Source organism: Stigmatopora argus, chromosome 4 (assembly GCF_051989625.1).
Source record: "Stigmatopora argus isolate UIUO_Sarg chromosome 4, RoL_Sarg_1.0, whole genome shotgun sequence".
In the NCBI taxonomy this organism is placed as follows: domain Eukaryota; kingdom Metazoa; phylum Chordata; class Actinopteri; order Syngnathiformes; family Syngnathidae; genus Stigmatopora; species Stigmatopora argus.
The window spans coordinates 5,751,730-5,767,441 of NC_135390.1; the positions used below are offsets into that span (position 1 = coordinate 5,751,730).

Sequence of the window (15,712 nt, forward strand, 5' to 3'; positions counted from 1 at the left end):
CTGGTCCTCGAGAGCCGGTCTGTTTTCCATGTCTCCCTCCACCAACACACCTGAATCAAATAATCAGGATTGGTATCAAGCTTCTGGACAGCTTGCTGGTGAGTTGTCATTTGATTCAGGAGTGGTGGAGGAGGGAGATATGGAAAACAGGCTGGATAGGGGCTCTAGAGGAATGGACTTGGCCACCCCTGGTTTACAGACTGATGTCTTTTTTCTTACCTCTCCCAAGAATTCACTCTCTTCTTCCCTCACTCTGGCTTGGTCCCACAATGTAATCTCCAACATACGCTCCCGGAACTCCCGCCGATGTACCGGTGAATACATGAAGGTCTGGTTCCATTTTGGCTCTAAGGATTTCTTTACTGTTTTTGTTCTTCTCTTGCTTTTGTCACTGGATGAATTAGTATCATGGATATTTACAATCAGAAAATGAAATAGACCCAAGCACAAGAGACACAACTTTGAACTAACTTCAGTGTTGACAGATACAACACAGAAAAAGTCAGCAAATTTTATCAGCAATCATTAACATGAAATTGAATGAGACCCCACGCTTACCTTCTGTCAGGGAGGAAGTAGATTTTCACGTAAGGATTTCTGGGTCGACCATCCTCCCTGGGTGGCAGGTCCTTGGCTCCTAGTATGGTGACTATTAGTTGATGGCCCACTTTGTCATACCAGAGTTTGACCTACAAGGGCAGGAAATAAACATATTTAAATCAAAGAGAGAATGCACAAAGTAAATAATGCTGGAGAAGACAACTTCACCAGGCTTTTTCTTGGCATGCATTATTTTTCCCTCTGTATATATAGTAGTATCATTATTCAATAAGGTCAAATGCTTTAAAGTATTTAGTTAGATAACAAGATCATTAAAACTTGGAAAGTGCTGGCTTTTACGTATTACATATTAACTTTATATTTCACTCTTTAGGAGGTCCTCCAGCAAAAAAAGTTATGTGTTGAAACCAAAGAGAAGTGCAGGTTGAACTTTTGTGTTTGTGTTATATATTGTGTGTACTTGAGTCTGCTGTTATCGTCCAAGTGTTTCTCTTGAAAAGATTAATAAACAATATGGAAAGAAACTGGCTGGTTTTCATGTGGATTTTAGTTCATCAAAGGTGAAGTGAAATACTAAAAGAAAGATGCTCTAACATTGCCAGCATGTGCTCAGGGGAAATAACGGCATCTAGCAGTGATGATGTTGTCTGTAATGTCTCCAATATTGGACAAAGGGCACTGATATTGACAAATCAATCATGCTCTTGCAAGAGTAATCAAAGGTGGTAAAAAGGAAGTATGGACTCCAAAAGCAGACACTTAGAAGAAGTAAAACTCTTAACAGTGGCCTTAAAGTAATTGGATGAAATGAAAAAGAGACAACTTCTAAGTTTTTGTCCATACTTCTTCAAGAATATGATTATGGAGAAGGTTTGCACCAGCACTTACAACTACCAGCTAACCATGCAGCACTGAAAAATATTAATAGCCAAGGCATTTTTATAAAGCAGATGTGAAAATAGATAGGAGTGCATGACCAAATTAGTTGTTCCAAATAACTGTCAAAAACATACCACTATATGAATATCACAAGTTAATCAAACACAATGTGATCACATAGTTGAGAGCATATGTTAAATCCTAATTAAACACAATACTTCATAACAGAGTCAAACCACAAGACGTCAATAATTTGTACACTGTCACAGTGTCTGTACAAAAGAGTTAAAACAGGCTGAATTCTAAAGGCATCACAATAAGAGCTCTTTATATTACATGTCTTTGCATAAAACATCTTGTTCAAGGTCACACTTTGGGGAATATGAGGCTTTACTGCATATGTTACTTGGAATTAACCAACACATGCCTGGAATGTAGGAGCAAAGGGTCCATTAAAAAGCCCAATATAAATCTCAAATATTACTATGCATATGTTTATGTTTATATATATTAATAGTTGCAAAACATGGGATGATAATATATCAAGATTTCAAATTGATTGTTTAACAGGACCTGGAAATTAAAAAAAACAAAAAACATATTGTCTAATATTGTGATGATAGACTTACTGGTTAAAACAAATGGCAAAACAATAACATTTGTTGATCCCATGTCCAACATTTGTTATACTGGGGTAACAAGCATAAAGATAAAGAAGTCACTATCTGAAATATAATTTGGGGCCCTTGCTATGAAGGACAGCTGCTCCATGTGCATTATTATTAAATTATTATTTCGCCAAAAAAAAGAGTTTACATGTAATATTAAATCTTTTTACTGAAAAATGGCAGATTGAATAAACATTTATCAATTCTATTTATATTTCCGCAAGCCCTGAACACACAAGGACGGATATTTGATCACAGGTTATGTAAAAAAGTGGGTTTATTCTACAAGGAAGGAAGTAGCAAATAAGTCCAAACCTTTCGTTCTTAAGACAGTCCCCTAAATTGCTTCTGCTAAGATTCTTTCCACTATGTATTAGAAGAGCGTTAATCTCAGCAACTTGAAAAAGGCAATGGAAATATTATTTTTCTGATGTGATTAGTTGGGCATGCACTGCCGTGGCAAACTGATATGAATGGGTTCAAATGAGCAATACATAATAACTCGAATTAAAATTGTGATAGCAGGAAATCAAATAGAAGAATGTAACACAAGGCACTGCACTGAAAGGGAAACAAGAAGCATTAATTTCCCTGGAAATGCATTTTCCAAAGTATGGAAACAGAAAATGGCCAATAAACAGTCAAAGAGTAAAGACCAAATAGAGGGTGCCCTTCAGGCAGGGCCCATTACCTGGACCCTAGGGGGAATAGGCGGTGTTCTTCTACTAAGGCTTTGGCTCTGGATAGGCAAAATTAACAACAAAGGAAATGCAATAAAACCAAAATCCCACAAAACAACAACTCACAATTCACCCATACACAAAAACAGGTATGTGGAATTTTAGGGCGCTTTTCTCTTTTACTTTTTATTGTATCTTTTCGACATATATTTTTGTCTTTCAAGTCGCCTGGTGGTGTCGTGACCGGACGTTTTGTCGAAAGACGTTTGGTCCTCGGACGTTTGGTCCCCGGACGTTTGGTCGACCGGATGTTTGGTCGACCGGACGTTTGGTTGACCGGGCGTTTGGTAGAACGGACGTTTGGTAGAACAGACGTTTGGTAGAACGGACGTTTGGTCGCCGTGTTCGAGAGTTTACTGTTGATATTTTGATATTAGATATTTAGATATTAAACTCACTCTCTCTCATGATTATCATTTTGAGAGCTGGTTTCAACAGTAACAACCCGGCGACCAAACGTCCCTTCTACCAAACGTCCGTTCTACCAAACGTCCGTTCTACCAAACGTCCGTTCTACCAAACGTCCGTTCTACCTAATGTCCAGTCGACCAAACGTCCAGTCGACCAAACGTCCGGGGACCAAGTGTCCGGGGCCCAAACGTCTTTCGACGAAACGTCCGAGTACCACTATACACCACCGGTACTCGGACGTTCACTCGCCTGAATTTGGAGCGGGCAGGCGTGGGCTCAATTCCTGCTGGTGGTGGTGGTATGATTGTGAGTGCGAATGGTTGTCTGTCTCGCTGTGTGCCCTACGACTGACTAGCGACTACCCTTACCAAGATGTGCGTTATGGAAAATGAATGAATGAATTTTTCTCTTTCCTCCTTCTCCGACAAGTGTACTTGGCTGATTTCAGCTCCAAATTTGTCTATTATTGTCCACACATATTTTTGCTTACAGATATTGAACTAAAATTGTTTTAAAGTTTGAGAATTTGTCACGTGAAAACGTGTCTCACTTAAAATACACACTCAAACATCCAGTACACAAACAAATACATGTTTCCACAGGATAACTTGATAATTTAAACAAGTAAATTGACACATCTTATCACAGACAATCCAGAGTGTAATGGTGAAAAAGTCAGTGGAATAGATGTGATTCTGCGCCTGTTCACCTTCCCAAACTAGCCCACCATTTTCTCATGTTGTGTCAACGTACACATTAGAAGTTATACGAAGGGGAAAAACATACATCAGTGGAATGTGGCGCAAGTCTAAAATCTCCAAGGAACTAGGCCATTTATCACTATAAATTTCTTATACTCCATATGACATTGTGAGGTCACTTACTGAAAGCTGTCCGGACAAGTACTGGGGGGCATCCCTCAGCATGTTGGGACTCATTGGGGAGGTGACAGAAATGGATGGGCGATCCATCTTTTGGGACTCAAAAGAACTTGAACCTTAAAGACAACATGAGGCCACCATTTAGAAAATATAGCTACGAAAACAGAGAAAATATTAAAAACATTACAAACAAGGTCATTTTGATTTTGAGAACTTAAGAATGAAAGCCCTGAAACACAATTAATAGAGCGCCAAAATGTTGTAGTATTTTATGCATTAATAGATTTTATACAAGTCCTGTTGAATATCAAACTACATACAGGATACTTGTATTTCTAAACTTTCATAGGCATAATAGCATTGTATTTTATTGTGGGTCATTGTTTTTTTTTTTGGTTATCTTGTGGGGGATTCAGATTTGTGGATGTCATCGTTTGCTGACAAATGTGGGTCTATGAAGCCCTCTGAGACATTTATTGTGATTAAGGGCTATATGACTAAATGTGACTTGACTTAAAGTGGTGCCAGATTTTGTACTTGGTTGAATATTTGGTTAAATGGGGATTATATAATAGAGAAGGAATGTTAAAAGACCTACTTGATTCCAGTTGTGCATGTGTGCTGTCTGGTATCCTTGGAATATCTCTGAGGGGACAAAACGTGAGGAAAAACGAAAACGATGAGGTCAAATGAATCAATGAGCTAATGCTGAACACGCTTTGCTTTAATGACATTTAGTACGACATTAGTCTTCATTCCCACGGAAGACCTTTTAGTAGCACAAAATGGACTTATTTTAAAACCGCTGCTGTTTGCGTGTTCTCACAATGGAGAAAGAGAAGTGGGAAAGAAATCAGAACACACCTGCTACTGTAAATTATATAACATTATTTCTTGCTGATAAAATATTAAAGTTTAATAGGCAATATTACATTTTCTAATCCATAACTCCTCATCTTATATTTTAGTTACGTTCCGAATGTAACGTGAAAATGAACGTAAGTTGTTACTGTACATTCCAGTAATGTATGACTGTTCATACTGAACTATACATCCATAAATTCTATTACCGAATCTTAAAAAATTGCTGAATCCTGAACAGAATATTGTAAAATAAAAATATTAATTTCAAATAAACTCAATTCAGGCAACACAGCACGTTTCACAGCATCAATTTTCCTGATAATAGCCACCTTCGTTTCAAATGAGATAATTTGCTGCTTATTTTGATCACCACTATTACTGGTAGACTTGACCGTTTGACCAACCACATTTGCTTAGTGTTACACATTAACACATTAATCCCGCCAAATTGGTAATGTAATGTGTTTTTGTTTTTTTTATTTGTTTTTTTTTTTACACATTTTGGTGTGGCACTTGCTGTATTTTTGTTTGTCTAATGTGTAACTGGCACTTTTAATACTCTGATATTGTGACATCCCTAATCCCTTACTGTACGTAAACTTCCAACTTGGAAGAGTGTCATGAGTTTCTCCATTTATTTTGGTATTTAGTATTATAGAAGTAATTTAGATAACTTTAGTAGACCTTAAAACTGAAAATTTTGATTTGATGGCCAAGTACAAAGGCATAAAAAATATTGTAGACAGATTACAAAAATGAAAAAGAAGTCAGTTTAAAAGTTGTTTAAAATTACTTAACATAGCTAGAGCATTTATTCCAAAAGCTAATGGTTCAGCAGGAACATGCTGTTCGGGCAATCCCATATGTAGCAACACAGGGACGGAATATCAAAAATATACATGTATACTTCGGCAACTGATACGTTACGTTAAACATATATTTTCTTTACTTGTTGCTCTATTTACTTTTTGAGGTGAGAGATCACAACACAGTTCATGACAAAAGCAATGGTAAATAATTGAACCAAATAGAGCTGGGTGATAAAACGATAATGCTAATTATCGTGAAATAAATTTTGTCAATGATAATATTAAAAACTAATTTAATTTTAAACGTACACCACCCGACCACCACAGAGAATGGGGGTGCTGTTTCAACAAAAATGCAGACCAACGCTCAGGAGACGAGGATGATGAGGAAACGTGTTTTTAGCATGTAGCAATAGAGGCTAACACGGAGCAAGAACGCAAAAGGACATTTTGGCGATTATGAGATGCAGGACAACAACCGAGCTAACCCACTAACAGATCCAAGTGAATTTTCACTGGCATTTTCTTTTTTTCTTTTTTTTTAAATGCCTTGTAAATACCTTTGTGCATAGAGCGGCCTTGTTGAAAATGTCCTTAACCCTGTCTTCATTTGAGAACAGCCTGTAATATTTTTCTTACTTGATATCAGGATGTTTTCCCATTTTATGTAAATGTTCTGAAAACGTTGCAAAAATCTAAAACTTGTTATTTTCGGTTAAAATGGGTAAAGTTCATCCAACTTTTTTTTGTAAATCGCCATGTGTGAGGTTTTATTCTTTACTTTTCATAGTGTAAGGAGGGAGTTATCTTATCTTTATTGCACAACAGAACAACAAAAATACTTTTTAAAGTCATCATATTTCCTATTCTATTTTCTAAGTAAGGTAACAGTTACTTTCATATTTGAATAAGGAGGAAAGTAATACATTTAATAATTCACAGTAGTTTAAAGTGTCAAATTTGAAACAAAAAAGATGTGATAGTTATCGTGATAATTATCGATATCGACTGGTATTTTTTTATCATGACAATTTTTGTCATATCGCCAAGCTCTAGAACCTTGTCTTATTGATCAAAATGAGGTGGGTAGATTTTCCATTAAACTGTACATTTCAATATTGATCATAATAAACATTAATACTGATATAAAAATTATAATAATGCATTTATAATTTATGTGGAAATGTTATTGCATTTGAACACTTTTAGATTACAAACATACAGAACCAGGAAGTGCAATATAAGGATCACAGCAGCGCATTTATTAGAATAATAAGCACTCACCCAATTGGCCGTGAGACCACCAGTTCCACTTGTGGTTCAGGCTTGGATTCTAGAATTATATTGTAAACTTCTTTAAATGTAGCTCCTTGTAAAAGCCTTCCATTCCATTCCAGCACCTGGTCACCTGTAAATCCCCATATTTTATTATACACAAATGTTTATTCTTTCCATGAGAACATATATAGTTGTAATATGGTTAGGATTTTGTGAGTACCTGGTCTGAGGTGCCCGACAGTATCAGCTAAACTTCCTTTTCTCACTTTAGTGATGAAAGCACAAAGTCTACCCGATTCTGTCATCTTTCCTCCTACCACCTGCGTAAGGAGAAGAGATGTGTGTAGTTGCAACTAAACAATGATGGAAATTGAGTCCTTAAAAGAAAACCTGTGCGCATGTAACATCTAGTTATCGTACATACCGCTGTAACAATTTTCCCCCAGTTTCCAAGAATTGTGTGATGCTAAAGTAATGTTTTTAAAAGTATTTCTAAAATCAAAGAATACATTTAGTTTTGTTTCGTTTTCTTTCAGATTTTAATGTCCACCGTAATGCTTTAGCCTTTTGGAGCACACGCTAGTCCAGTGCAATCCTGTGGGTTCGAATAGTACTGTAGTATGGATGCCATACTCCACTCTCATCATACAAATAAAATCCTGCTTAATGGAGGCTGAATGCCAACATACAAAGGAGCTTAGGGAAGTCTGCTAAATGAAATGGCTTTATGTAACAGGCTGAGGCCGAAGCGACGGTCTCGCAAAGCAGAACACAGAGGGATGGACTGTGAGGGCAAAGCTGGCAGCTTGAATGATGGACTGACTGGCTGGACTGCAGAGTGCGTTTGCTGCTGAGGAGACAGAAATGCACAAAGGCACTGAGCAGACACAAACGTGTCTTTTTCAGAAGCTCATTTAATCAGTAATTATTCAACCCCCTATCTGCCACGACTTTCTGTAAATTGCAGGCATATGGAATCATCTAAGTATGCAAGGTACAGCCATGACACTTAGTCTATGTGAAATGCTTGCTACATGTGCAATGTGTAACTTCATAACCACACAGGGAAATCAGAATAATATCAACCAGCAACCAGAGTCAGCTTACCTTCAGACCAAGCAGAGCTCCTGAATCTCGAGGCACAGTTCCATCTTTCATTCTCTTATTGAGCAAAATGCGCCCTATTAGACGATCCCCGTCTTTGGAAGGCTGCCACGTCACTGGATGCTATGAAGTCAGAGCCACAACACACCTCGTGTTTTCAAACTTGAAAGTGATCACTTTAGATAAGTTCAATGAATGGGGGCATTTGGGAGAGAATTTTTTTGATTTAGCAGGGGAAAGTTCACACAAGCTAGAGTAAAATAGCAGATTTATTCTTTTTTTGTGCTTTTCTTTTCCCCAATTTTATTCCTAAAATACTAAGCTTCCAGTAACGTTATGAGTAAGTCAGGTAACATGTTGGAATTTGAAATGGTATTCTTTTTTTCCAGATCTTGGGTGAACCTGCCAGATTTAAAGGTGGAGTGAGCGTCATGCAGTGCCCCATGCAGTTTAAGCAGGCAGCCCCAGCATCACTTAACCAATGAATCAAACTTGGGGTAGGAAAGGCAGTGTCTCATGTAAAAGACTTACTACACACATACAATCATTTTGGGGGAAGAATTGTTGAAGGGATAGCAGCCTATGGGAGGGGTTGAAACGATCATCTTTGATAATAGAGGCAAAAGTGGTGACAGAGATGAAAAAGAAAAGAGAATAATATGAAAAGCACATTGCACACAACAAAGCAGTGAGACACACATGAGGTAAACACAAGAGACGCAGCAGTGGAAGGGAAAAAAGAAAAATATGCGGAGAAAAGAAAAGAAAAAAAATCCAATCTTTCCTATCAGGTGTGCTGACCATTAAGTGTATTTTTGTATAAAAGTGGGTGAATTATTGGCCAAGGTTTTTTTCTGGACTGGGTGCTGTGGGGGAGGGGAGCAGAGTGAGAGGGACGGCCTACGGTTTGCCTGTCACCCTAAAAGGACCGCTGCAGAGCAACAACACAACATACGAAAACGGCCATGCAACTAGGAGAGACGCACGTTCCTGTGTCATGACAAACAGAGAAGTTCTTTGCAAGTGGTCATCTTTACTACTGCTACTATTGCTACTACTACTATTACCGTAGGGTATGTCTTTTCTATTGGGGAGCAAAACAGCAAGTACAAGTAGCAAGCAAAGAAGGTGTCTCTGTAAGACTTTTTTTCAGCCACACCAAGCAAGGTGCACCCACGATTAACCCAAAACAGAAGGGACAAATCGTAAAAGAAAACGTCAATTAAAACGCAGAGAAAAAAAAACACAAAACATCTAACCTACTTACACTTAGTGACACAGAGCAAACAAAGATGGGGAGGTCATAAATAGGTTTAAAAAAATATGCAGGCTAGATTGTCTCAGTACCTTCTCACTATGGCTATGCTCCTCGTTTAGGGTAGTGCTACTGCACGTATCAACTCCTGAGTCTTTAACTTGCGGTTCACACCACGCCAAGTCCTCTTCAAATGAGTGTCCCCCAAAGCGCACCATTTTCTTTTGCCTCTCAGATAAGGTGTGTGCCGGCTCAGACATAAATGCCTGCTCAATTGTTTTTCTTTTTCCCCTTTGACTGTCCCCTAAAGGTGTGGGATAAAAACAGAAAGAAAACAGAAAAACAACATGCAAAGGTGTAAATTAAACAAAGGAAATGTGAAATGACAATAGACTCTGGAATACAAGGGATGGGAGAGGAGAAGGAGAAAGAGACAGATAGAGGTTATGAGGCAGGAGGGAGGGGTCTCCACATGTCTCACCAAAGACATTGGGGAGGCATCGCTGGTATGCCAAGACGCATGGTCCCACCAATGGCCATCCAAATCTCCTGTAAGGTGGGGGAGGGTGTACGCACGAGAGAGGACAGCAAGAGGGAGCAGTGAGGACACCACAAAGCACAACAGGACACAACCTGACACACTCATACACAGATCCAAGTACACAAAGACCCCAATGCACATACTACACAAATTCTCAGAATTTATGTAATTCCTACGGAGAAAGCAAAATAACAGTTAAGTCGATAACACACAAGGTACCCACTTAACAAACGCAATGAAAATACAAGGCTGCGACAACTACCCAGTAATCAGAAATGTTTCTGGTTCGATTCACGGTAATCCCACAACGGGAACAAAGACATACTAAACTACAAGTTGTCAATCAATGTGTGCATGAGAATTACTTTCATTCAATGCCAGAACACAGTATCATTACTGAGGGAAAGTGTGATTGACGCATAATTGTAATCAACATTAGTGTTGATTATTTTAATATTGATTATTGCACAGTGAAAATTTATATGCAACCTTTAGATTAGTTTATTTTGCTTTCTTCTCCATTGTCATTTTAGGCATCACCACAGGAAATCACCCACATGAAACATATCATATATTAAAATAAAACAAATTCACAGAATTTGTAACAATGTTTAGCATATCCACCTCAGAATCGGTAAAATAATGATAAGCAGAAGATGGATGGGAGATTTACCAAATTTTTGGAGTGCAACAGCCGATACGCCACACATACCAAATTTTAAAAGAAAATGGAAATTTGTCCACATATCAGCCGGAGTAAACTATAGTAGTACCAAGTTGTATTTAGACCAAAGCACATGCACCTTGTTAAACTGTAAAAAATCCATAAAACAGACGCATTGGCAATAAGGCGCAGGCTTAAAAAATGAGGATAAAAATAATAGCATATAAAATCTGAAAATTATAGTAATTCAGAAGCACCTTTCAAGACAAAAAATAAAATAAACTGTAAAAAAAAATGCTAAATGAGGACATTTTATTTAATTTATTCTGTATGCCCTTCTCTTTGCCTTTGGATATCTTGTCAAGTGTAAGAAACTTGGAATACTCAATTTCTATGCTGTGGTAAATGTTTGGACACGCCAGATGATAGAATAAATATTTACATACATACAGTGGTACCTCTACTTACAAATGCCTCTAAATACAAAATTTTCTGATTACGAAACATCCAAATTATGAAATCCCACAAGATGTAAGTAAATTTCTTGTTTCCGTTATTTTATTTTGAAACTGTCACCGTAGCATTGCATCCTGCCTAACTCTCCGCTGGCTTCCCATTTGAGCCTCACAACAACAACTCTCTTTTGACTGCCGTTTGTCTTCACGGAGTTCGTTATCTAAAATTATTGGTGTGAATAAAATAAATAAGTGGGCCTTGTCATCCTTTAGAGAAAAACTTCAAATAAGAAAGTGGTGTGTTTGACTTATATTGCAAGGTAATACGGCTAGCCATAACCCACCTACTAGCAAAATCTTAAAACTGTAAAACGTGAATAAAGAATATAACAAGTCCTATTTAATGTAAAGTTGTTTGGAATTCATAATTTGAAGTTGCTGAGATGTTTGTTTATGTGCATGTCTTCGTATACTCTGTCTGTTGCATTATATATATTTATATATATACATATATATATATATATATATATATATATATATATATATATATATATATATATATATATGCCGAGTAGGCATATTGACTTAACAGCTTCAAAAAAAAAAAGTAAAATTTTTGGGGGATTTCTGGAGTTTAGGGAGGTTGTCCGGAGTCCCGGAGTTTGCATTGCATTTCCGGAGAAACTCCTGAAATTCCGGAGTAGTTGGCAGCCATGTGATTACCATAATCCATAGGAGCTATGAGATGTTTGCGTGAAAATGAATTATGCATTTTGATAAAACACTATGAGCTCCCTTGACAGCCTTTAGCCTCTGTGACCCTTTAACAACAGCTGACAACAGTGATTATCCTCCCCAGCTGGTTTTGTGTCAGCAGCATAAACACTCAAGAGTATTTCAGCATGCTAGGCAAACTTCATTGAACAAATCACTTGCCCAAGGCCAAACTTTTAACCTGGGAGACGCAAAACTGACAAGATTAAAACACATCACACTCCATGGACAAAATGCTCCTGATCAATTAATTAACCAATGCAGTTCTTGGCTAGACTCCTTTGCCTAAGTGCATTAAGCAAAGATTGTTGAGTTCAGGGAGACATTGACCGGCATAAACAAGTCCTGGCCTTAAAACATTTAACAACTATGCCTTGAACAAGAACAGGTGTTCTGAACAAACCCGACATATGAATATTTGATCATACTTGTGATGACTGAACCAACTGTGACCACGTGTAAAATGAATACTAGTGTAGTGGGAGTACATTTACCGCGCGTTGATGCAGGCAGCAGTTCAGCACCAATAAGCGTCGGAGTGAGAGTAAACTGCTATTTTCTTAAACATGCGCCCGGGACAAAGTTAGGGTACAGTCCACAGTAAGTAGATTTCTGGGATAGGCCCCACCCAGTTCCTAGTAACCGTAAACATGCTCAGCCAAATAAAAAAATGGATGGATAAGCCTTAAAAGTTCTTCTAGCTGAACAGGCCAGGAAAACATAAAAAAATGTTATCAGTCTTCAAAAACAAGTGTGGATTCTGTTTTCAACCACAATGGGGAGAACCGCTCAAGTATTTTTTTTTTACATTTCCGTTCTGATTATCCTCACATGGGTCGTGGAGATGCTGGAGCCAACTGTAGGTCAAAGCTCAAATGAGTTGCCAACGCATCACAGAGAACAAGGAGACAAACAACCATTCATGCTCACACCTAGTTGGTATAATTTACCATGTTCAATCAGCCTTATGTTTTTTTATTTGTATGCTTGTACATCTTGTATTACTTTCATTAATTTGACAACTTGAATTACTTCAACTTGACAACATATTTAAGTTCACATACACTTCCAAAAACACAACAAAACACCATATCACCTATACTATATTGACCATCTATCCTTAACCATCCTTCACATCTGTTCAAATGAGTGGACACTGGTGTGAGCACAAAGAGCCATGCAGTATTCTTTTTCCAATCTCAAGTTTTATTAACTGTCGCACAATTCACAATTGGATCCTGATCCCCAACATGCCAAAGTGTAGTTTTTAGGAGCAGAAGAAACTCTTCACAGAGGTGAATTGTGGGCATCAGCAGTCTATGACCAGCCCTGCCTGTTTGCCCATGGCTCCCAGGCACCACAAAGTGCTGATTCAGGACAAAGGCAGCGTGCAGGCAGCTTGCGGAGTTCACCACCAGCACGCTCTCCATCACTTTGACAGCTCAATAAAAACAGTGTAAACTATTAATTGGATCATTAATTATTGATGCTGGTTTTACTATAACTCAAGAGATGTAGAAAAGAGGCATTTGTGTAACAGTGTAGAATATGTTACCAAGGGGATAGTGTCGCTAAATTCACAGTAAAGTTTTTTAAAATACATTGCTGTATAATTAACCTTTGTCCTGTTAAATTTAACCTGGCTCCGTTAACTAACACTTACTCACATTAAACCGTGCAGTTTGGTCGCAGGTTGTTTAACAAACTTCACTTCCACCACAGGAGGGAATTCACCAACGGCTGATTGTCATTTACTAACATGACCCATAGACGGAGAGGTTACCACTCAAACTTACATACACACCAAATAAAATGAAAAAAGAATACATGCTGCCTGAAGAGAAGACACCTAAGTGAAACACGACACCATCAGCAACTGTTTTAAAATAAATGGTTTCCAGTTGTCTAATAGTGTTACAGGATTGCAAAACACATTTACACAGTCAAGAATTATTAAGAATGATCACAATGCCCACTTCACTGCTGTAGTTAGCCATGCAGTGCTCTTTTATTTCTGTTCTGTAGTACTATGGGACTGTATGTCAGGAGAATCAATAAAAATATATAACGCAGGTAGGTAGATGTTCAGAGCGGTAAATCAGTAACCGGTTCTCACAGACACGTACCAGACCTATTAGAGCTGGCACACCCTCTTGTCTCATAACTCCTTTTCTTCGCATTTCATCAAACCGTCCTCTCTTTGTAGCACTCTTAAGATTTTGGAGTATTGAGAGTATAAAAAGCACCCTGCTTAGCCTGCAATTACGTCTCATCTCCCATCCAAGCAAGCTGAGTGCACAAACACTGAGATGCTGACAGACCACATATGGCCAAAAGGTGCTTTATGCCCTCTTTTCTGTCTCTTAGCCGATTGGCCTGGAGTGAAGGTTGATTGGTTTACTTTTGCTTCAGCTGCAGAACAGAAGAGAACTGCCTAGGTCAACTATTTGGGCTTTAGAGTTAGGATAGCTATGGTCGGTGACAGTGTGATTATGAGTACGAATAGTCGTCTCTGTGTGTGCCCTACGACTGACTGGCAACAAGTCTAGGGTGTAGATCGGCTTTCGATGTCAGCTGGGATGGGCTCCAACACCCCGCAACCCTGATGAGGACAAGTGGTGTTGAATATGAAATGGAATGAAAAAGTTTGCTCTTTGACTCACTCCTGTACAGGCTGGCGCGTAAATATGACTGACATTCAAACAGAACCAAAGTCTGACCCAAAAACAGCCTGCATGCTCCTGACTTTTTTTGAGTGCCTACCTGGAAAGGCCCTCATCAATAATGTATCAGCGATTGTGGATAGTGTCTCTCAGTGTGCACAATAGTTACATAACAAAACAAAGCAAGATCAAGACTAAATGTATCAGTCATGTGAGTGTTTTTCACATAGGGGAATTGTGTCGATGTAAATGCTCTTCTAGTCATGCCATTTATCATAACCAGCCATCTTGTTGGTTAAACCGCTAGCATTTACTGGGAGTGCTTATATCATTTTTTGCACAACAACACTTTTGCAGTTTTTACCATGTCTCCCAAAATTTGATTTGATTCAATTAGAAGCCTATTGATCGATTTCAGAAGATTGATCACTCTAGCGCAGGGGTTCTTAACCTTGTTGGAGCTACCGAACCTCACCAGTCTCATATGCGGGTTCACCAAACCCTACTTTAGTGTAAAAAAAATCATGATTTTTTTTCAAATTCAAGATATAAAAATTATTCGCAGCACTGATTGGCCAAGGAATGTCATCTGCAGCCCCTGATGGTCAAGCGGGGCATGTTATCGTGTATAGACATTGAGTCAATGTTTCTTGACCTCCGCAGCAGAGGCTTTGGATTCGATCGAACCCAGGTTAAGAACCAGTTGTCTAGCGTGATCATAGGATTTAGGAATAAAACTGGATGCGCTGACCATCAGACTGGTCAGAATACACTGCAAGTGGATTGCATACACGCGACTTGGTCATGCCATAACATGAACATTGCGTTACCTCTGGTGATGCAGTTCATCGCACTCATTCAAGCCAATTTTGTCAAATCTAATTATCCATCCATCCATCTTCCATACCGCCCATCCTCGAAAGTGTTGCAGGGGTTGCTGGAGCCTAACCCAGCTGTCTTTGGGCGAAAGGCAGACTACACACGAGACTGGTGGCCAGTCATTCGCAGGGCACACAGAAAGACAAATGACCATCCGCACTCCCAATCATACCGCCACCACCGGGAATCGAGCCCGCGCTTGCCCACACCGAAGTCAGGCAAGTGAACCTCTACACCACGAGGCAGCCAAATCTAATTATTAAATTGTTTTTGGTGGAAACAACAC

At 38.6% G+C, this 15,712-nt stretch overlaps 1 protein-coding gene across 28 annotated transcripts in view; it reads right to left on the bottom strand.

The window, feature by feature from the left end:
- rims2a (regulating synaptic membrane exocytosis 2a) overlaps positions 1-15,712 on the bottom strand; it is a 135,798-nt gene that overhangs the window by 42,849 nt on the left and 77,237 nt on the right. For 17 of the 28 annotated variants that reach the window (XM_077599387.1, XM_077599382.1, XM_077599385.1 and 14 more), the window contains 9 exons: positions 9,543-9,754; positions 8,199-8,318; positions 7,312-7,411; positions 7,098-7,221; positions 4,739-4,785; positions 4,144-4,256; positions 2,800-2,847; positions 559-689; positions 220-391 (listed from right to left, as the gene is read on the bottom strand). In XM_077599387.1, the coding sequence (XP_077455513.1) occupies positions 220-391; positions 559-689; positions 2,800-2,847; positions 4,144-4,256; positions 4,739-4,785; positions 7,098-7,221; positions 7,312-7,411; positions 8,199-8,318; positions 9,543-9,754 (1,067 nt within the window). Of the gene's footprint in view, positions 1-219; positions 392-558; positions 690-2,799; positions 2,848-4,143; positions 4,257-4,738; positions 4,786-7,097; positions 7,222-7,311; positions 7,412-8,198; positions 8,319-9,542; positions 9,755-9,931; positions 10,000-15,712 lie in introns of all 28 variants that reach the window. The other 11 variants (XM_077599390.1, XM_077599389.1, XM_077599397.1 and 8 more) reach the window with 3 other exon arrangements.